At 39.3% G+C, this 22,768-nt stretch overlaps 2 protein-coding genes across 2 annotated transcripts; both read left to right on the top strand.

The window, feature by feature from the left end:
• The first annotated feature begins 205 nt into the window (after positions 1 to 205).
• On the top strand, positions 206 to 2,124 carry arpp19b (cAMP regulated phosphoprotein 19b). Its single transcript, XM_006789163.3, has 3 exons — positions 206 to 403; positions 865 to 987; positions 1,077 to 2,124. The coding sequence occupies exons 1-3, from the start codon at positions 359 to 361 to the stop codon at positions 1,245 to 1,247; spliced, it is 339 nt and encodes a 112-aa protein (XP_006789226.1). The 5' UTR covers positions 206 to 358; the 3' UTR covers positions 1,248 to 2,124.
• A 1,428-nt stretch (positions 2,125 to 3,552) lies between these two features.
• Positions 3,553 to 22,387, top strand: LOC102792262 (unconventional myosin-Va-like). Its single transcript, XM_035907072.2, has 40 exons — positions 3,553 to 3,692; positions 4,008 to 4,118; positions 4,630 to 4,801; positions 7,677 to 7,821; positions 7,924 to 8,077; positions 8,572 to 8,715; positions 9,001 to 9,082; positions 9,200 to 9,307; positions 10,100 to 10,206; positions 10,333 to 10,598; positions 10,699 to 10,780; positions 10,924 to 11,064; positions 11,202 to 11,327; positions 11,803 to 11,886; positions 12,143 to 12,268; positions 13,022 to 13,119; positions 13,238 to 13,324; positions 13,444 to 13,552; positions 13,650 to 13,861; positions 13,953 to 14,109; positions 15,038 to 15,277; positions 15,411 to 15,659; positions 15,973 to 16,066; positions 16,162 to 16,304; positions 16,513 to 16,626; positions 16,909 to 17,043; positions 17,162 to 17,218; positions 17,406 to 17,633; positions 17,766 to 17,833; positions 18,293 to 18,367; positions 18,448 to 18,646; positions 18,796 to 18,889; positions 18,991 to 19,134; positions 19,212 to 19,366; positions 19,447 to 19,536; positions 19,635 to 19,785; positions 19,871 to 20,153; positions 21,090 to 21,264; positions 21,363 to 21,443; positions 21,540 to 22,387. Exons 1-40 carry the CDS (start codon positions 3,666 to 3,668, stop codon positions 21,690 to 21,692), a joined length of 5,466 nt encoding a protein of 1,821 aa, XP_035762965.2. The 5' UTR covers positions 3,553 to 3,665; the 3' UTR covers positions 21,693 to 22,387.
• Positions 22,388 to 22,768: the final 381 nt, after the last annotated feature.

Raw genomic sequence — 22,768 nt, 5'->3', positions numbered from 1 at the left:
CATAATTTCCTCTGGGGTTAATAAACTATTATGTTTCTTATTTAACAGGTGTACCTGAACAAAGTGATGGGTTCAAAAAAATCCATATACAATGCAAAATCAAATTTCAACAACGCTATCATATTTTTTACGCGTGAATTAGTCTTTGTTATTAGCGCCTACAGATTCTATGATCGCTATCGTCCCGCCCATCTGCGTCTCTAGCGTCGATTCACCGGCCTGTTGCTACACAGGCTGCATGACAGGCTGCTGCTGTCCTCGCCCGCTGCTTTGACAGTGCTACCTTTTATCTTTCCGAAGAGGAGCTTATTCGGCCATAACTACAGTTTTGCGAACAGAGCGGGAATACAGCACAACCATGTCCGAGGAAGTTGAAGAAACGAGAACTTCAGAGGAACAGCAGGTAAACTGTAACCACTAAATGGAAAATTACATCAAATTAACACCAGTTAGCCAGTGCTGCTTGGTTAGCTGGCGGCTAGCACCAAGCTAGTTAGCCAGCTGCTAACCTTGACTGAGAGCCTTAGCGATGCTGTCGCTGAATTGGCTAATATTCTGTTAGCGTTTGTTGGTAGAGTAAAATTGTGCTGTTTTGGGTCTGGCAAACAGGTTTCTTCACTGTACATACAAAATTGTACAGTAGCTCATCATGCTAACAGTAACTTTAATGCTAGTGCAAACAGCAGTTTACCTCATGGCGGCGCCGGTATCTAATCAAACAAAGTAATCTGTGACCATAGTATGTGCTGCTGTCAGTATACAACATATTGAAGTTTCGTTATTGTCACGTTGATGCATACGGCTGGAAAACCAAATTGCAAGTCGAAAGTTTTACTATCCTTACACATTGCACTCTGTCAACAGGAAATGGAGGACAAGGTAATCAGCCCAGAAAAATCAGAGGAGGCCAAACTGAAGGCCAGATATCCCAACCTTGGAGGCAAGCCAGGGGGATCTGAATTTCTCAGGAAAAGACTCCAGAAGGGGGTGAGTTTTCTCACCTAACTTTGGCTAGCTACTACAATTAAAAGATGTCAGCCTTATAGAGATCTCACTCTGTTTATTCTTGTTTACAGCAAAAGTATTTTGATTCTGGGGACTACAACATGGCCAAGGCAAAAATGAAGAATAAACAGTTGCCATCCGCCCCAACAGAGAAGACTGAGATCACAGGGGGACACATCCCAACACCTCAGGACCTGCCTCAAAGAAAAACTTCCATTGTGGCCAGTAAACTGGCTGGTTGATGGTTTTATGTTTACTGTTTTGCTACTATTCCCATGTCCATTTAATATCTACTTCGCACACTGTTTACATTTTGTTTAATTTTTCTCCTTTTGTTTGTATTCTGTAAGAACAAGTCATGTAACAAGCCAAATACTTGAAGAATTGGCAACTGTGAGGCACTGGGGCATCAGTGAGACAAATTCAGCTAAGTGAAAGTGTTTCTCAGGCTCTTAAAGACTCAATACATTGATATTTCCTGAACAGTTATCACACTTATATATTTAGATGTTATGGCTATCTTATGTTGACAAATTATTTCGCTTTTAAGAATATATGCCTCCAAAGTAAATGCTTGAAAGCTTGTGAAAAGGTTCCATTTTCCTCTTTGTTCCCGCTCATTAGGCTAGAAACAGAACTATGAACAGAAAATTGAATTTACAGCAATTTGAGGGATCCCATGCTCTTATGGAGACATTTTAATGGTGAAAAGTCAATAATCCTCCATTTATGTTTTTTCCTTCTACTCTGTTTACGTCCCTCGTTTTCTCTGTCATGCTACTTGATTCCATGCTTTGAAGTTCTCAAGACTAGCTTTGTATCCAGTTGTGTTTAAGTCTAATTAGTAACATTGGTTTGCATTGACTTGCTGCTGGTCTCAATCTCATCCTGACCTCTAAAATGGCCTTAAAATGAATGAATGGTTTCTCTTGAGCAATATTTGCTCCCTCTGTTAGAATATTAGTTGTGAATCTTGCCTGAAATGTCCTTCACTGTCTGACTGGGATTTATGATTTTATGGAAACAAACTCCCCTGTCATGTCTGGAGTGTGCATGTGCATTTACTGTGCAGTCGCACTGTGCCATTTGTTTTGTAAATAAAAATAGTTTTGCATAATAGCTTACACTTTTTCAGTGGAATTTGTCCTTGCATGATTTTTTTTTTTATGCTTCAATTTTACTAAGAAACAAAACTACAGAAGAACTGCTTGAAATGTTTCTATTGCATTGATGTATTTATAAAAAATATATTTTACTTTTTATATTGTGTTTTATATTGAATAATTTTTAGTTAGTATACAGACACATTCTGAGGTGTGCAAGTAAATTACCCCATGCCACTGAGCTGGAACCTGTTTATATTACAATGCCCAAAACCATTGGATGAGAGCATGAATAGAGTGGTGAAATGTACCCGTACTCTCAAGTATTTCAATGGTATGCCCATTTCTACATTTGCTCCATAATATTTTGTATGCAAATAATATGCATGTTAATGAATCAATACCGATGATTCAATGATGTACACTCACTTGCCACTTTGCTAAGAAGACCAGTTCAACTGCCAATAAGCCAGTTTGTTTGAGATTCAGCAGGACCACAGAAACTCAGTCCAATTAGGCATGTGGACATGATCAAGACAACCTGCTGAAGTTCAAACCAACTGTCAGAATGGAGGGGAAAGGTGAATGTGGCATGGTTGTTTGAGGCAGACAGGCTGGTTTCTATCTTTATTTCAGAAACTGCTAATCTATTGGGATTTTTCTGTGAGCGTGTATGATTCTGTGTAGTGGGTACTTTAACTTTTTGCACTAACACTTAAACAGGACTTTGACTTCAGGTAAAGACTATAATCAAATGGAACTGGCCCATGAAGCATCTCAATCTGGCTATCCTTAAAGTGAAACAACCTCAGCCTCTCATCAACCTACAGACAAACGGAGGCATGGTGGCAATAGTTTGACTTAAATGACTAACAAAAGTCCATATTGCTATTTCATTCAATTTCAGCCAGGCGCTCCACTCATGTTCAGACAAACCTACGATGAAAGAATATTCATTCTAATAATAATGTTTCTGCAGCATTGACACAATCTTATGTCATTGTTGGGTTTTGAAAAACTCACTCAAATGTGTTGACTAACAACATTTCCTATATTTTAACGTAATTTAATAATGTGATTTTCTCTTCATATCTAAGAAGCAGACTGATATGAAGTCAGTGAAAGGTCACATTATGCACAGCATAAAAACCGTCTAAATACTTTTTCCACTGCCCTGCAAAAACAGTTTGTTAATACAAGAAGATGTGATCTTCTGCGCAGTGCCCCGTGATACTCCCTGTGGACAAGTAATGATTTCGAAAGAGTAATATTTTCCACTATAATTAGTAGCTCCGCGGTTATAGTGTGGCGTTGTCCTCGCGGGCTGAGATAAGTTTGCTGGCCGCTGGGAGGCACGCAAGACGCACGAGAGCAAACCGTGCCTGAGCACGCGCATGTGTTGAATCCCACTCTCCGCTAGGCGCTCGGAGTCCCAGAGAGCGGAGGAGGAGAGGAGAAAAGTTAATGGCATTCTACTCCGGGAGTCAGTAAAAATGCTCGGCGCCTCTCTTCGCGGTAGGAAAACGTTTGAGCAGGCTCACTGAGGACGTTAAAGAGATGGCAGCCGCTGAACTTTACTCCAAGGTAGGTTTGAATTTGACTATCAGGTATCCAGCTTCTCCACCCAGCTGAGTTAGTTAACTTTTAGGTAACTGTCAAGTATGGCGTTTTTCTCATAGGAGTGTCTGCTTAAATGAAGAGTTTAAGAACTCTTCATTTAGTAAAGGTCTTTAAATCAGACCTTTAGACTGTGTCAGCGCTGATGATATGAGTGAATGCTGTCTGGCAGCTTCATAATTGCTATTTTTTAATTTTCCTGTCACTGATGTTTATGCTGTAGTTTTTTGTGCGGTTTCTGTAAGTGCAATGGTTGAATGGCTCTGACCCGTTTCCCCTCAGTATGCCCGTGTATGGCTCCCAGATGCAGCAGAAGTGTGGAAATCAGCAGAGCTTACCAAAGACTACACTCCTGGCGACCAGACGCTGTCTCTGCAGCTGGAGGATGGCACGGTGAGACAATTAAATACCAACTACTGTACATACGGGACACACAAGAGTTTCACACAGAGACACTGAAATGGACATTGATCTTCTGTCTGAGAGCCATGCACACATTTCTCTGCAGGAACGCTGTCAACAGAGCCTCATAAATTTCTATGTGCCCTGAAGGATTATTTGAGACAGCTGAGTTGTTTGATGAGCGCACAAAAATCCTTAAAAAACACTTAAAGAAGTCAACAAATTCATTCGCTGGCTTCAAAATAGGTGGAAAATAGGAAAAATTATGTGGTGAAAGAGTTATCCTCAGCTATGCTGCTGCCTGCAGCTATGATGTCGAGTTTGGGCATGCAGAGCAGGTATGAAAATGAGGTCGAAGCTTTATCGTGAGTGAACATGAACAGGGGGAGCACAGTGGCTGCTTTTTAGCTTCATCATTAGGCACACCTGGTGATACCATTCCCTAAAAGTGGAAGCAACTCTTCTCTTCTTCATGTTTTGCTACCTTTTTGTGTCTTTCTAGAAAGTGGAGCACAAAATAGACCCACGTACCAACAACCTGCCACCACTAAGAAACCCAGATATCCTGGTGGGGGAGAATGACCTCACAGCTCTCAGCTATCTCCATGAGCCAGCAGTGCTACACAACCTCAAAGTGCGCTTTATCGACTCCAGGTTGATTTACACATACTGTGGTAATGAGCGACATTTCCTTTGACTCGCACTATCACTGTCACTGTAGACTTTGGAGCTCTGCTCACTGTACACTCTGACATAATCTGCACTACGTTATGCTGATGTATGTGCTGCAGGTCGCTTTTAAAGGAACACAGCACCATATAATACCGGATACTGCAAATAAGTGAATTAAGTGAAAGCTAATGGATACTTGATTTTACCACCTTGTAGCTGGCGGTTGGTTCCCAGTGGACATTCCTGTGCTCCTGTTGCCTACAATAATGTGAAAAACAACGTGTTTTTTTGACTGTAGGCAGCCTGGGCCACACATTGGCTCTAGAATATTTTGGTATACTGAGAAGTTCATCGTGAACTCTGACTCCAAGATGACCAGATCCTGTGTGTGCAAACAAGCCCAAATCATCACCCCTCCACCACCATGGTTCAAAGTTGAATACAGGTGTTTGTGCTGTTCTGTTTTTTTTTTTATATATGGTGCTATGGTGGTCATACTTGTGGATGATCAGTTAACTACAGGTCATTTGATTAGCTGAACTTGCTTTTTACCCTGTTAATGCCTATACCATCAGTAAGAGCATATTTAGATTTTCACAGGACTGCATTGAGTTCTGTGAATATTTTGTTTTCTGCATGAGTCTAGGTAAGCCTCTAATATATTTACCACCCTGTCATGTAGTTCCAGGTCCATAGTTAGTTGGATAAAACCACATTTCTTTTGAAGTATTGCCTCTCAACACCAACAACACCTGTGGATTTTCATATAACAAATTTTTCAAACAATCAAGATGGGATTGAAGTGCAATTTTTCAGCTTTAATCAAAGGGGCGTTTTTCAGAGCTCAAAGTTAATTGTAAAACTAACAGTCATTTTAACAATAGAGATTGTTTTTGATTTCTGGTTGAAAATCCTGGTGCTTGTTTGTGGATCTTTCTAGATTTGGTTTTGTCTTCAGTAAATAAAAGCATGCTCTTTTTGGGTTGAGATCAGGTGTCTGACTGGAGACACTGAATTGAAGACATTGACAAGAATATGCCTTACAAAACTCTTGAGGTACTTTTGCAATATGCTTTGGGTCATTATCCATTTACAATATTAAACTCTGTCTGATCAGTTTTGGTGCATTTGGCTGAATCTGTATAGCCCTGCACACTTCATCCTGTTACTGCTATCAGCAGTCACATCATCAGTAAACACTAGTGGCCCAGTTCCACTGGCAGCCATGCATGGCCACACCATAACATTGCCTCCACCATGTTTTACAGAGTGTGTTATGCTTCAGATCAAGTTCACCTTTTCATTTGTACAAGGATTTTTTTTCTTTCTTTCCAGAACTGTGCTGCCTCTGTTAGACGATTTCTGGCAAAATCTGGTCTTCTTGTTCTTGAGTGTAACGAGTGGTTTGCATCTTGTTGTAAACCCTCTGTATTTACACTCATGAAAGTGTCCCTTGATCATAAAGCTTGACATTTAGTTGCAGAGTGTTCTTGACTTGGTTAGATGTTGTGAAATAGTTTTTCTTATCCCTGGAAATAATTCTGTAATCGTGCACTTTTGTGGTCTTTCATGTCTTTTGGTGTTGCTGGATTTATTGTTGTTGTTTTTTAAGACTGTTTGTTGGCTGCTCCTAAAATTATTGCTATCTCTTTGACAAGTTTATTTTTAGTTTTTCCCCCCAGCCTAAAGAGTTCCTCTCTTACTTGCACTGACATCTCTCTGAGCCTCATATTTAAAATTACAGTGAAAAGCTATAATATGCAAATTCAACGTTGAATTCACTTCAGATAATATGTCGTCTCAATTTGTCTTGAAACACTGATGGTACAGGCCTCACCTAGCCCTGCTTGAAAATAAAAGTTGATAAAATTTCTAAAACAGTTATTGCCATTTTATTTTTTAACTCCTTGAAATTAAGCTGGAAGCTTATGCTTCAGTCAGACCTTGATTGTTTTAAGTCCCTGGTGGTGGTATACAGAGACAAAATTACAAATATGGCTATTGTGCAACAAATTATGGATGACGAATGTCGTCCCTTTCTAGGGTCTCTGGTTGCCAGAGTCACTGCCTGTGTGTGTGGATGTGATGAGTGAAACAACATACTCACTGAAAAAAGACGTGCCAGTCAGAAGTCATTGTGAGCATATCCTGGATTATTTTCTCCCAGACTCTTGCACAAGTCTTTTTTCGTCCATAATGGTATCACGAGGCTGAAAACAAAAGGCGACAGAGCTTTTGTAACTGTGGCCCCCAGACTGTGGAACTCTCTCCCTTTGAGCTTGAGATCTGTGGAGTCAGTGGTTTCTTCTAAAAACTCATCTTTTTAAACTTGCTTTTGGTTGATTTTTGTTTTTATGTTTTAGCTTCTCTGTGAAGCACTTTGTGATTTTTATCTTGAAAGGTGCTATATAAATACATTTTTACTTACTTTACTTACCCTCTGGTGGCTGTCAGAAACAATGCAAGTTTAAGTTATACATACACATATGCGTATATACACATACTATATATATGTACAGACTTCTTTCTAGTGGAGGGCTTAGCATCATTTGTCTTACCCAAGCTGTTTTTTCCCCCCCAAAACTATTTTATCAGCTTTATCGGATTAAGAGACTGATGTTCATTCATGTTTGTTCATTTTTGTCATATTTGTTTATTTCTGGATATAAAGAAAGTGAAATTGTTTTGGTTAACTGTAAATACTTTTGATATATTTTCATTTACCAAATTTGAATAATGCGTTTAACAATCTGATAACCAGTCTGCTTTTGCAGCTTGTTTGCCGTGGTAGAGTTTAAATACATGGGAAGAAGTAGTTTTAGACAATTCATAATGTTGTAATTGAGTGTGAACATTTTTCTTGTGGTTGATTTTTAGGAATTGTCCTGGTTGCCATCAATCCGTATGAGAGAGTGCCCATCTATGACGCTGGCATCATTAATGCCTACAGCGGACAAAACATGGGGGATATGGATCCCCACATCTTTGCAGTTGCAGAGGAGGCATACAAACAGATGGCCAGGTGTTGACATTTCAAAGTACATATCATGTTAAACTTTAAAATTAGTAAATTCTTTTGTATTTCCTCTTACTAATGTTCAGTCTGTATGACCCTTTAATCCAGGGATGAAAGAAATCAGTCCATTATAGTAAGTGGTGAGTCTGGGGCTGGCAAAACCGTCTCTGCCAAGTATGCAATGCGTTACTTTGCAACAGTCAGCTCCTCTGGAGAGGCCAATGTGGAGGAGCGAGTTCTTGCATCCAGTCCCATCATGGAGGTAAAGGACTTAGGACAAAAATAGAAGATATTAAAAGTTACTGAACATCTGTACGTATATTGATGTTATTTATGTTATACACTAAATTTGTACATGTGTCATTGTTTTCAGTTTTGTGTCCAATTTTGTTGTTGTTGTTTTTAAAAAAAAAACTTATTTACCCTTTCATTTCATTTAATTGCAGCTGTAGCGTTAATCATGATGCAACTTTCTCTGCCTGTGGTCTACATGTCTCTGCAACAATTAATTTAGGCTTTTGATTATGCCACTAAGCACTAACAGATTGTTTGAGCATGACAACTGCAGCAAGACAAATAAATTAGAAATAGATTAGGATCCAGAACAGCAGACCGGGACCTTTACAGAAAACCCTGCAACTATCACTTCTGAGTGCCAAACACATGCCTGATCATCTACATCAGAATTCCCTGTCCATGGTCAGAGCTTCATCTTATTTTAACTTGTTGAACTGAACCTTTTTATGTTTTATGTAGGCCCTTGGAAATGCCAAGACAACAAGGAACGACAACAGCAGCCGCTTTGGAAAATACATTGAGATTGGGTTTGACACAAAGTATTGTATAACTGGAGCTAACATGAGAACCTACTTACTGGAAAAGTCTCGAGTTGTGTTTCAGGTAAATTTCATTTCTTTGGATTTTACTTGAATATTTGATCTTTTTATATGAAGCATTTCTCCTGAATATGAAGCTATTTTAAAGCACTGTAATGTTTGTGTAACAGTGTGTTTAATGCGCAGTGTAGTAACAATGAACCATAAACAACCCACTGTTTGATCTGTCTGGGAGAACACCAGCTATTTTTAAGGCAACATTTAGTTTGAATTTCTACCTAATTTTACTAAGTTTTCTTTGTGGTACGTTTTCGTGGTAACTATGTTACATCTGTATTCACAACTTTAGGCCCACGGTGAAAGGAACTACCATATATTCTACCAGCTATGTGCCTCTTCACATTTACCAGAGTTCAAAGCCTTCAAGTTAGGTGTGCAATTCTCTAAAATATAAATTTCCTTTAGGCATTTAAAAAAATAAAAATAAAACATTTTGCAATTGCAGTTGTCTGTATTAATATAGTATTTTCTTTCACTAATGAGGTAAGGTTGCGCAGATGACTTCCACTGCACTAATCAGGGTCAGAGCCCAGTCATAGATGGAGTGGATGATGCCAAAGAAATGTGCAATACCCGTAGGTCTTTCTCACTGTTAGGTGAGTGTTTGCTGTGTTTTAGTAAGGTTTACATGTGCATGTAGAGCAGATCGTTTGATGATTGTGTTATAGAGTTTTGTTTGACACATAAGCCCAAAGTGGGAAGGACGCAACATTTAATTCACATTATTTTCATTTTCAAAACTTTCAGTGACTCGTGAGATCCAACGAGTCTGGCCATTTTCTTGCTGAAAGAACAATTCCCTTTGGGGGGAAAATGTTTCTTTGTAAAGATGATAATTTAGAATAACTTTGTACTGAGTTGGAGTTACTTTTGCTTTAAGGCAGTGGCATCAAACATGTTGCCCAGGGGCCAGAACTGGCAGGCCAGTAGGTCTAATTCAGCCTCTGGATAGCATGATATCTTCAATTTTGATGGAGTGATCTGAACACTGTGAAAGAGTGATATTAAATTGTGCAGAAAGTATTTTTGGATGGCCACAAGTTGTTTGCTTCATACACAGTAAAATAGCTACACAAACTGTACTCTCTGTGCTTTGCAGGTCCAGTGTGAATAATGTGAAACATTACAGAAATGAACTTCATGTGGTTCCTTAAATGCAAACATTGTAGAACATGCATGCACTTCTTCACATTAAGTAAACATGTTTTCTGTCCAGTCCACTTGAGATTAAATTGGGCTATATGCTGGCAATTAACTAAAGCCCCCCTCTTATAGAAACATGGGAACCCCTCACTATAGGGGTCAAGGGTTTATTTGTCATTCATCTGTACAGTCTTGGTTTTGGACTCAGTGACATTATAAATCCTCATTTATTGTCTCGATTGTAGGAATTGGGGAAAGTGATCAAATGGAAATTTACCAAATTCTGTCAGCTATTCTTCATCTTAGCAATGTGGAGGTAAAAGACCAGTCAGCAGACAGATGCAGCATAAAGGTAAACATTATTTTTCACAGAACACAACATACAATTTTATAATTTTTAAAAAATATATAATTGTATGAATGTTCCTTTGAGGATGTGTAGGTCTTTATCAGATCAATGTTATTCATGTATTTCCAGCAGGATGATGTCCACCTGATGGTTTTCTGTGACCTGATGGGAGTGCCTTGTGAAGAAATGGCCCACTGGTTATGCCACAGGAAGCTCAAGACAACCACGGAAACCTTTGTTAAGCCTGTTCCCAAAATGAACGCGATCTATGGCCGAGATGCCCTAGCCAAACACATTTATGCCAGACTCTTCAGCTGGATTGTGGACAGTATCAACAGTGCCTTAAAATCCACAGTGAAGCAGCACTCATTCATTGGTGTGCTCGACATTTACGGGTCTGTTTTTGAACACTAGCTTTGCTGTTCATGTCTCTGTTTATACTCTGCAGTTCACCAGATATGTTTGTTTTTAATTTAACCTTGTATTTTTCCTCAGGTTCGAAACTTTTGACATCAACAGCTTCGAACAGTTCTGCATCAACTATGCAAATGAAAAGCTTCAACAACAGTTCAATCTGGTATGTGTCTTTTTCTCTTCAAAATGTTTTTACATATTTATTTATTTTGAACGATAATGACAGATCTTATTATCTTATGTTTTTTTTTTTTTTGTCAAAACATATACTACCTGTAAATCATTTTTAGCTCCCATTCTTTCCAGCATGTCTTCAAACTGGAACAAGAGGAGTACATGAAAGAGGAAATCCCTTGGACACTGATTGACTTCTATGACAATCAGCCTTGTATTAATCTCATCGAAGCCAAACTGGGCGTCCTGGACCTTCTGGATGAGGAGTGTAAGGTAAAATGCTGTTTTTGTTTATTTTCTTCCCACCAGAAGTGTGTCCAGCTGCTTTTCAGACTCTCCGCCACACTGTGCTTGGAGGTTATGAGTAATGCCGTGACTAACTGATGTGTCAGCTCTTCCTCTTTCCACAGATGCCCAAAGGATCTGACGAAACATGGGCACAGAAGCTGTACAACACCCTCCTGAAGCAGAATGCTCACTTTGAAAAACCAAGGTTGTCAAATAGAGCTTTCATCATCCACCACTTTGCTGACAAGGTGAAAAGGAATTGTATGGCTTACGCTAATGTGCCCTTGCTTCAGCTTGAAGGGTTCAAGATCTTTTTCTGTTGTGTGTTCGTGGGTTTTCTCCAGGTGTCTCAAATGAACTTTAACTGAATTGCTTGTGTGTGCAAATGTGTGTAATTGTGACTTGATTGGTTACTGACTACTCTGTGGTATAAACCCATGCTTTTGCCCAGCGTGTGCTGGGATTAGCTCCAGCTCTCCATATCCTGAACAGAACAAGCAGTGTGGAAACAGACGGATGAGTGACTCATTTACTAAGCAAAACTAAAAACAGTGAAGTTGTACCTGTCTGCAAAGTCAAAATTCATACCTTTCCCACGAATGTTTGATTCATATGATTCTGTTTATTGAAGCCATACCACTCAGTCTGCTTCAGGCTTTGGGTGAATATGATCTTTGCTCTTTTAGTGAGAGAACACAGTCTGACCTGGTCCTTTGTGCTTAGGTGGAGTATCAGTGTGTGGGCTTCCTGGAGAAAAATAAGGACACAGTCAATGAAGAACAGATTAATGTGCTGAAAAAGAGCAAGGTGAACTTATAAACTTTCTGTTGTTTATTATATTCTCACTTCTGCTAATATTCAGGGTTTTTTTTTGTTTGTTTGTTTTTTGTGTAAAAGCATTCAGAAGGTTTAAATTTCAGCATCACTTTGCCAAGATCAAATGTCGTAAGTTTGTGGGCACACACCCTTGAATTGTTCAGGCATAACTATTGAAGGAAGTACACACTTGTCTGCATTGAAAATGCTGCCATCTGCTGTTCACTGATTACTTCTGTTGTTTCAGTTTGATCTGCTGCTGAAGCTATTTGAGGATGATGAGCAGGCAGCAAATTCTTCTAACAAACTTACAAGCAGCATTGGAAGGGCTGGATCAGCTAAGAAGGATACTAAGAAGACTGTTGGACTGCAGGTAAGAAAATGACTCACAGGTAACTCTTTGACTGTTTTCCCCCCTTTTTTTTCCAGTCTTTATTTTGGTAGAACATTAACGAGCAAACAGGAAATTACGGTGAAAGTGAGGGAGGCATGAAGAATATGGTTTGGGGTGGAACCCAGGCTTCTCTGGCCTTCTCAACATAAAGGTTGGATGTACAGCCAGTTGAGTGGCAACCACCCCAAGGAACATTTCCACTCACATAACTCTCGTACTATAGACGGCCATGACATTGGACAGAATTACAGGGTTTTAGCTGGTCTTTCTTGTAACTGTGTGCTAATGAATTCTGTAAAGTGGTACAGTGTCTCATTATGTAAGCATAACCATTGTAAAGATGAATTTATCACAGTGTTAGTTAAACCTGTAATAACCAGCTTGTGCAGAACAGACAGAGAAGCCGATATGCTTTGATTTAACTGTTGATTTGTACTCCATGTTCACTAAAGTACTCATATTTAAGTTTTTTTGCCCTTCTTTATAACTGTTAAATTATAAAGAAGCGTTGTGAATGTGATGTTTGATTGTTCTGAAGTCCCTGTTCTCAAAGCCTGGAGAGCATGCATGATTGTGGACATTGTATCAGCTGTTCAGGTTCAAGTCTGTTTAGGATCCTTGCATGATGGGGGAGAATTAAAACAAACATGGAAATTTATAGTAACTGACCATATTAATTATTGTATTTTTTTTATTCTCTTAGGAAGAATTAAATCTTGTCTTTTTATTCAGTTTCGACAGTCCCTCCATTTGCTAATGGAAACACTAAATGCTACAACTCCTCACTACGTGCGCTGCATCAAACCAAATGACCATAAAGCTCCGTTCACGTGAGGCAGATTTTGCTTTTTGTTGTTGTTTTTTTTTTTGTTTCCCACTTTTTCTTCATACAGCTATGTTCAACAAGAACAGATTAAAGGTTGTGCGCTTATGTTATTTTAAATAAAGATTGGACCCTGTGAGGGCTGTACAACAGCTTCGAGCATGCGGTATCCTCGAAACTATCCGGATCTCAGCAGCAGGCTTCCCATCAAGGTAGCATATCAGCAAGCACTTCTGATACAGAGCAAAGAGCCACGAGAAGCTGTTAAAAATTTTTGCAATAGATAATCCTATATAAATTATAGATATAATTTATAATCTGATTATTGCAGGTGGACCTATCAGGAATTTTTTAGCCGCTATCGGGTTCTCATGAAGCAAAAGGACTTGCTTCCTGATAGAAAACAGACCTGCAAAAATCTCCTGGAAAAACTTATAAAGGTATGGGTGTGTTTTATAAAATCAGCTTTCACAGGCTCACTTTAATGTGATATAATACATATTGGACTGTGGGGTTTTTTTTGTTTGTTTGTTTTAGGACCAGGGGAAATACCAGTTTGGCAAAAACAAGATCTTCTTCAGAGCTGGCCAGGTGGCTTTCTTGGAGAAGCTGCGCTCGGACAAATTGCGTATGGCTTGTGTCTGCATCCAGAAGACTATTCGCTGCTGGCTGGCACGCAAAAAGTACCTGAGGATGAGGGAGTCTGCCATTACTATTCAGAAACATGTACGGGGTCACCAGGCACGCTGGTAAGTGGGGATGCCAAACAAGAGCAGAAGTTTGATTTTAGAAACTTTATGGATATTTTAGATGTATTTCTGAAATGCTTTTTTCTGTCAGTTACGCCAAGTTTCTGCGGCAAACCAGAGCAGCTATTATCATTCAACGCAATGTGCGAATGTGGTCGAAAAGGAAACTCTACCAGCAGCAGCGTTCTGCAGCTATCACTATTCAGTGCTTGTGGAGGGCTCACATGGCTAGAAAGCAGTACCATAAGGTAACATCATGTTGATCTGTAGACGTTTACTATATCCTACCTATTTTTTTCTGCTGTATTCATTGAGAGATTTGAATGCTAATCAATAAACAAAAAAATAAACAATATAAGGTGACCAGGAAAAAGAGCATCTTTGCCTAATAATGTGGGATATGTTACAAATGAGACGTATTTAGCATCTGAACACATTATATTTAAAGGCAGTCTTCCCAACCCTTTCACTAAGTCAATGCAGTGAGCATAAAAATAAGCTAAAGTTTAATTCTTATGCGTTATGTCTTTTTATTCTTATGTATTCTTCTTTTTTTTCCTGGGTAAGGTTTAAAATGATTATTTTAATAGCTGTTTCTGCTGGTAATCATCACTGTATCCATCAAGTGGTATATGTTTTGAGCTTTAAGTTTCTTGTGAGAACACAGACAGTTATTAGAAGTTTCCTGATTTTAGCTGTAGCTGAACTTCCTTTTAATTGTGGTATTTTTTATTGAATGTAGTGCGGCTTGTGACCTTGTGATGATGTGCTGTTTTCCGCCTTGGGTTTTAGCCCCCGGAAACCCAAGCCTGCCCTCACTTCCATTCAGTGAAAGCCAGATTATTTTTTTAATGCTTCTGTCTTACAGCAGTGACTTTTGAAAACCTCTCATTACGTGGGAGAAAAACACAGTGCAGACCCACATAAAGAATGACGTCTGCATGCTCTATGTCTATATGATTCTCAAGTTAAAATGTGTAATTAATGATGTTTGAAACTGAAATGGTCTGGGATTATTCGTGTAAGACAGAGATGCACTTCTAACAGACTTCATTTTTTTTAAATATATGATAAGCACTATGTATAAGTAACTGTATTTTTTTTAAGTGAAAGTCTTTTACTTCACTTTTAAATAAGACGTTATGGACTTGCTTTTGCCCTTCTTTGTTTTCACAGTTGATGTATGAGAAAAAGGCAATGGTCATTCAGAAGTGGGTGAAAGGCTGGCTGGCCAGACAGCATTACAAGCGCATCCTGGCAGCCATTATCCTGCTGCAGAGTTGTGTGCGTCGCATGAGGGCAAAGAGGGAACTAAAGAAGCTGAAAGTAGAAGCACGCTCTGTGGCGCACTTCAAGAAGCTCAATATTGGCATGGAGAACAAGATTATGCAGTTGCAGCACAAGATAAATGAGCAGGTGGGTATTGTGTGAGTATGGAGGTCTAGATTTGTATGAGGTATGTATTTGATTACTCTGTCACAAGAAAAAAAGTTCATTGGGAGTTGTCATATCACATGAACAGCATGTGTTTGTACCCCCCCTCCCGCAGCAAAAGGAAAACAGAGAACTCAGTGAGAAGCTGAGTGTTACGGAGAAAGCTCAGACTATGGAGATAGAGAGACAGAGCAGTGAGATAGAAAACCTGCGTAGATCAGAGCAAGAGGCCAGAGCTAAAGCAGAAAGGCTACCCTCACTGCTGGAGCAGCTCTCCTTCCTCCAGCACGAACTGGAAAACACCCGCAGAGAGAAGGAAGACCTGGAAGAGCAGACAAAGGTCTACAAGGAGCAGACAGAGCAGGTAAGCCGTTATTCCAGTCTTCGAAATTTGCCTCAAACCTTGACCTGACTTTTTTTCATACCTGTTAATTATAAGAAAAGGTGACATCGTAGATTAATGACACAATGTCACATGCAATTTAGATAATATTGTATTCCATAACACCTCAGACTATAGAGAATAATAAGTTGCCTTACTGTAAATGTTGAATAAAGAGTGTTATATGACAGAAAGCAATTTTATATATTTGGTGGCAAGAGGACCTTAAAATGTGTCATTTTCCAAAGAATGAACAGAAATAATATCTGATGATTATGTCCACTCTCACAATCAGGTGGTAGATGAACTTAACACGAAGAACAACTTGTTGAAAAATGACGTAGATGAACTGAACAAGCAAATCATTGAACAAGCACAACAGCGGACAGGTACTAAACGGTTACTGTTACTGTCCTTTACTAGTCATCAATAATTCCTGACACTTAGAAAAAAAATATGCATAAAGAAAACTGTTTTGACCCAGAGATTCAAACCAACGTTGAGAACACCAAACAGCTGGAGCAGGACTTGACTGAGGAACGTTCTCGATACCAAAGTCTGCTGAGCGAACACCTGCATCTGGAGGAGCGGCACAGAGACCTGAAGGAACAGATGGATCTCAACACTGTGAGGAACTATACTTAGTATTCAAACACACATTAGGAATTTCAAGCATAACTTACAAACCATGACCAGTTTTTACATGGTTACAATGACTTACAGAGCATACCGAAGCCAGCTATAAGTACTAGACAAAGACTAAGTGCTGCAAACATAGGAATGCTTGTCATGTTTATTCCCTGTATGACATGTTGTCTTTTTCATTTTCACCTAGACTTCAAGCAAATCTAGTCTTAAGAGGACAGACTCCAACTACAGCAGTAACTCATCTGAGTTTAGTCAGAGCTTAGGCTCTACTGAGGGTGAAGAAAGCTCTGTACAAACAGAGGTATGAAATACTCGCCTGTCTGTCAGCTTTGAGGTGGCTGTGAAGCATTTTTACAAGGAGGAATTTTACAAGTAACACGTTTTTATGAGGCACTTCAGAAGGACGGTTCTGGGTAGAGTTCGCATGTTATCTATGTGGGTTTCCTCTAGGCACTGGATACTCCTTCCTCAGATCATCTGTGGGAAGATTTCTTTCTGGCAATGTCTGTGTTATAATCCTATTAGTGCAGCATTCTTAGTTAGATTCTAAAGAGATCAACCAGAGCTTGCTGTGTTTTGTTAGGATGAGACCCAGACTGCAGTGGACCTGCCAGTCCTCTTGAAGCTTCAGAGGAGAGTGAAAGAGCTGGAGCAGGAGAAACAGTCACTATGGCAGCAGCTGGATAAACGAGAGGAAGACCAGCAAGAAAAAGCAAAAGTATGAATGCAATTTTTCTCTCTCCAAAAAATGTAAAATTGTAAAGCTGCTTTTTTTTTCTTAAAGGGTTTTGGTGATTTTATTTATTATTATTTATTGATATTTTTCAAAATAAAAGGAGGTCGAGGAACAGAGAACAAGTGGAAGAGCAGAACTGGACTTGGAAACACTGAAGGTGTGATGCTCTGTGGTTCAGTTTCAGCATGCCAGAAATAAAATGCCCACAAATAGTTTTAACATATTACCACAGTCTATAATAACCTTTCTTTGTACTGAAATACTGAAAGATGATTATAAACAAAATATATTTATTGATTCTTTTTGTTTTTTTGTCTTTCTTGTTTCTAAATGTCTCGATGCAGCGACAAGAACTGGAGTCTGAGAACAAGAAATTGAAGCAGGATCTAAATGAGCTGCGAAAGTCTCTGACTAATGAGAACAGTGATTTAGTGCCCCCTGCCCCTGGTTCTCTGCCCTACAAAGTCCTGCTGGAGCAACTCAATTCTTCCATGGAGGAGCTGGAGATGAGAAAAGAGGAGGTGCTGCTCCTGCGGTCGCATTTGGTGCGCCAAGAGGCTCTTAAACACAAGGTGAAAAATTGAATGATACTGTTGTTATTCCCATTAAAAGAAATAGAAATACATTCATTTAAAACACAGTATTTTCATTAAAATGTATAATGAACAGTAATTAGAGGGATATAATATTGATCTGACTTGCAGGACTCTGCACTGGGAGAAGGCGTGAAATTGGATCTCAGTGAAATTCCCTCATATCAAGACGTTCACAAGTAAGACCTCCTGGCTTCTGCTGAAATATTAATGTTCCTGAAAAATCTGAATGCAATGAATTCATTTTCAAAAAGGCCATTAAAGGTAAAAAAAAAAAAAGTCTTCTGTGTGCTGGAGGTAATATGAGTAATAATTTGTGATTTTTGAATTTGCACTGACTGGTAATTTTTTTTTATTTTTCTGGGGGAGGTGAAACACTGTCACTACCGAAATGTCTCATGTGTTAAGCAAAGATAATTACTTGTTTGGTTTATCCATCTCTTTTGGCTTTAATACTTGTGTGCAATGTTCCCTCTAAGCTGCGCGGGTGCACAATTGTGCACTGCTGGCACAATCTCTACGCACAGAAAATCTGCGACAACTTATGAGTTGTTATTATTTATTATTTGTATATTATCTTATGTGGAGTTAGAATGTCTTAAAATGAACTTTCATGTTGTGATGCTCCAATTACTCAGATCCACTGACATCCACACACTGAATGAAGATGGAGAGCTGTGGCTGGCTTATGAAGGCTTGAAAGAGACAAATAGGTAATGAAGTAATAATAGTCAGGACTTATTAAAGCAAGTTCATGTTCAAGGCCATTGAAAGCTATCCCTCCATCCTGCAGGCTTCTGGAGTACCAGATGCACGAGCAGGAACGGGTTCAAAATGAGAGGTACATGAAGCTGGTAGAGGAGATGAACAAGCTGAAGGATGAAAAGGAGCAGCAGCAGAAGATGTTGGCTCAGAGCCTCCTCTTGCCTGAAGATGCCCGAATTGAAGCAAGCTTGAAGCTTGAGATTACACGGCTGACCAGAGAGAACCTGGTGGGTTTATCCAACATCTATCGCTCTGCCTTAAAGTAAAGTGGTAGTAATAGTAATATTAGTAATACTTTTAGTTTCACAGTTTCAGTAACAAATACCTCTCTGCCATGTAATAGCCTTAAAATAATAATGTAATCATGGAATTTTAGGAACTTCTGGAACAGCAAGAGAAACAAGACAAAACCATAAGAAAGCTGAAAAAACAACTTAAATTTTACATGAAAAAGGTTGAAGATTTTGAAGGTAAACACAAAGAACTGAGTTTGTACATAGTTACACTTATTTTTAAGAGCATGTTAGCAATAATCCTGTCATTGCTTATATTATGTTATTGCTGTGTTTAGTGAGCACTGAGCAAGAGACCAGACGCTCAGTGGTGAGTCCTCCTGGCAGAGCAGTGAACATCACCCGCAAGGAGAAGGAGTACCAGGGCATGTTGGAGTACAAGCAGGGTGACGAGAGCCGGTTGCTTAAGAATCTGGTCATAGGTGGGACAAACATATGTTCAAGGAAATAATAAAATGTGGTTGATGTTTTTTGTAATGAAATGGTTCAATCTGCTCAGATCTGAAGCCTCGCGGTGTTGCCATCAGCTTCACTCCAGGCCTTCCTGCCTACATCATCTTCATGTGCGTACGATATGCAGACATTGTGAATGACGATCAGAGAGTTAGCGCTCTGCTAAATTCAACCATCAGCAGCATCAAAGGGGTCATCAAGGTGCAGTATATAACTTAAATCTGCATTATTAAAGTAAGTGACGCTTTTAGTTTGATTTAATTTTTATAATCTTTCTGCAGAGGAGAGGAAATGACTTTGAAGTGGTGTCTTTCTGGCTGGCTAACACCTGCCGGTTAATGCACTGTCTGAAGCAGTACAGTGGTGATGAGGTAAGCTTGAAAGTTTGCCAGTATACCAGTGTTATTTATGTAGCTGTACATAGAACTTAATTAATCCTACATATCTGTACGACTTTTGTGGACTTCAGGTGTTTATAGTGCACAACACGGCTAAGCAGAATGAGCACTGCTTGACCAATTTTGAACTATCAGAGTACCAGCAGGTCTTTGGCGATCTGGCCATTCAGATTTACCGTCAACTCATCAAATGTATGGAGGACATCCTGCAGCACCTCATAGGTGAGGAGACCTAATCTAATGATACTTAACAAGTAACATCATATGTTATTAAGTCTGTCACCTACAATTTGTGTCTTATGTGTAGTTTCGAGCATGCTGGAGAACGAGACAATCCAGGGTGTTTTAGGGTCCAAACCAACAGGCCTGAGGAAGAGGAGCACCAGTTTCTCAGAAGAGGGGGCTGTTACAATGGAGGTCCTCCTGCAGCGTCTTGGCCTCTTCCACACCACGATGAGTCAGCATGGGATGGACTCAGACCTCATTAAACAGGTGGTCAAGCAGCAGTTTTACATCATCTGTGCGGTCACACTCAACCACCTGCTGCTGCGGAAGGACATGTGCTCCTGGGGTAAAGGCCTGCAGATCAGGTACAGCCAAACACACACTGGGCATGAAAAACAAAAAAAGATGGTAAAGAGAGTGAAGATTAAAAATAAAAAATAAAAATGATAGTCTATTATTTATATCAGGCAAGATTTCTGCTTTATCATCAATCAGCATTCAAAAGTCAAGACATAAAATACACGGCTGCTTGTCGTATTTGAATTACAGGTATGAATTTCAAACACAAGACCTCAGTCCCATCTTACTGAGTTATGTTACATTAGCCTTATATGTTTAGACCTTGATTTTAAGCTGAGGTTTCCCCCTTTTGACACAGACTGATCATGTACTGCATATAATTTACCTGGCTGTCCAGGTAAAGAAGATGCTATTATTTTATAGCTGCATCATTACATGAAATATAAATATTCCAGATATAATACAAAGGAGGTTTTTAAACACATTTCACCATTTCTTAAGCAAACACATTTGGAAAACAGTTCATATGATTTAACAAGTTCAAATGCACAATGGTAACTATGGAGAGATGGTTAAGATGGGGTCTGAGGGGAGCCAGGTTCACCCAAACTAATGTCAAGGTCACTGATGGCACACTGAATGAGATCTAGCTGGGAGAACGACAGGAGAGAAATCTAGGGGCCCAGCTTTATTTCAAAGAGCAAAATGTAAGGTAATACCATTTGAGACAACTTTTTGATTTGAGTTGGGCATTCACCAGAGAGAAAACATGAAGAGGGCATCAACTGATCCTAACATAAGACTACTTAATTGACCTTTACCCTTGAATATGAGGTTAACAAATAGCACTGCCAAAATCATAAAGGTGGCAGAGTTTTCAGGTAATATAATACATATCTGTTTTTTATATTTGTTTTAATTTCTGTGGTTGGATAGAAGAATGATGGAAGAACTTACCTGGGCAGTATGGAGCTTAATCTGTATTGTTTCTCTGGGTTCAGGTACAATGTATGGCAGCTGGAGGAGTGGCTGGCTGAGAGAGAGCTGACAGACTGCGGTGCAAAAGAAACTCTGGAGCCTCTCATACAGGCTGCACAGCTTCTACAGATCAAGAAAAAGACTGAAGCAGATGCCCAAGCCATCTGCAACATGTGCACTGGCCTCACCACAGCGCAGGTTGACCATCAGTTAAGACTCAGCTTTGTTAATCTGTAGACAGTTTATCCTGCTTGTGCTCTGATTGCCGTTTGTTTTTTGTTGTTTATTGTTGACAGATTGTCAAAGTATTGACCTTGTACACACCGGTGATTGAGTTTGAAGAGAGAGTGTCACCTTCATTCATCACAACGATTAAAGTGAGTAAAGCTTTGTCCTCTTTTACTATTATGTTAATGTTTAATATGTTTGTAACTTTTCTTTATCTGGCTTTGTTTGTTTGCTTTGCATTTTAGAACTTTTTGAAAGACAGAGCTGAGTCATCCACTTTGATGATGGATGCCAAGAAAATCTTCACCGTCACCCTCCCGTTCACACCTTCCTCTGTGGCTCTGGACACCATCCAGATCCCGAGTAGCCTCAATCTGGGCTTCCTTACTCGCATCTAGACCTGTAACTTCTGATACTTGCAGTATAAAAATATCTTCACAGTTGGCTTTTATTGGACTCCAGAAACCAAGGAGAGGCCGTGTACATGTTATCTGTTTGCTTTTAGTATGAAGCATAAATGCTCTTGGAACAGTGAATATAAAATATAGATCTCTTAAGGGTTGCAAATCTTGTGTTGCTGACTGTATTGTAAACACACTGGTTCATTATTGCGTTCATGGGTCGGATTGTTTCTTCTACCAAACTAAGTTTCACAACTTCACTTGCTTATATGGTATTTATGATTACATGAATTCATAAAAGTGGAGTTCATATTTTTAAATTTAGTAAGAAATTTGGGAGCACTCCAGTATTTCTTTATATTTTTACAACTGCTGATGTAATGTTATTCTATTTATGCACATCATGGCAAGGGGAAGGAAGAGAGAGTTCAAGTACATATATGTATATGTATTTAACTGATGTTGTCGGTCACATTAAAGGCTGGCTGATCAGTAACATGATGATGTTAAAATGCTGCACAGTGTTTAACTACCTCGTGAGGTATGTCAAGCTTGGTGTTCTGTTGAATTTTCAGAACAATCAAGAGTATTTTAGTTATAGTCAATATTTCTCTTGACACTGTAATGCATCCACTTCTCTTTGTAATAAGATATACAGCTGTGTCTGACTGTAGACCTCCTCCATTAAAGAAACTGGGAGTAAAATTGAATTAAATGTGCTGGCCCAACATTGCCTTTGTAGCTGCACATTGCTGTGCAGCTAAATAGCATGCTATCTCCTGTTCACAAGTGCTGTGAATTTGCAAAAGTTTAACAGATGAAATGACCTAAAAATTTATGAATGATTAACCTGCTGCCCACTGGGGATGTGTTAATGTGCTTCCTTGCCTTTCTGGTTCACTCTTTTGTGAGTCTTGGGTCGGATTGACTTGTGATGAGTTGGTTTTAAAAAAAAGTTAAGTGTTTGTGTGCTTACATCTGCTCACATATGGTGAGGTGGCCGACGTCAGCATCCTGTTTCTTTAGGAGTGAGAATCCTTGATCAAAAACGAGCACACCCACTCTGGCAAGCC

Source organism: Neolamprologus brichardi, chromosome 7 (genome assembly GCF_056152115.1).
Source record: "Neolamprologus brichardi isolate AB-2024 chromosome 7, ASM5615211v1, whole genome shotgun sequence".
NCBI lineage: Eukaryota > Metazoa > Chordata > Actinopteri > Cichliformes > Cichlidae > Neolamprologus > Neolamprologus brichardi.
Note: the sequence above shows the minus strand (reverse complement) of the source record. Positions and strands in the feature narration are given on the sequence as shown.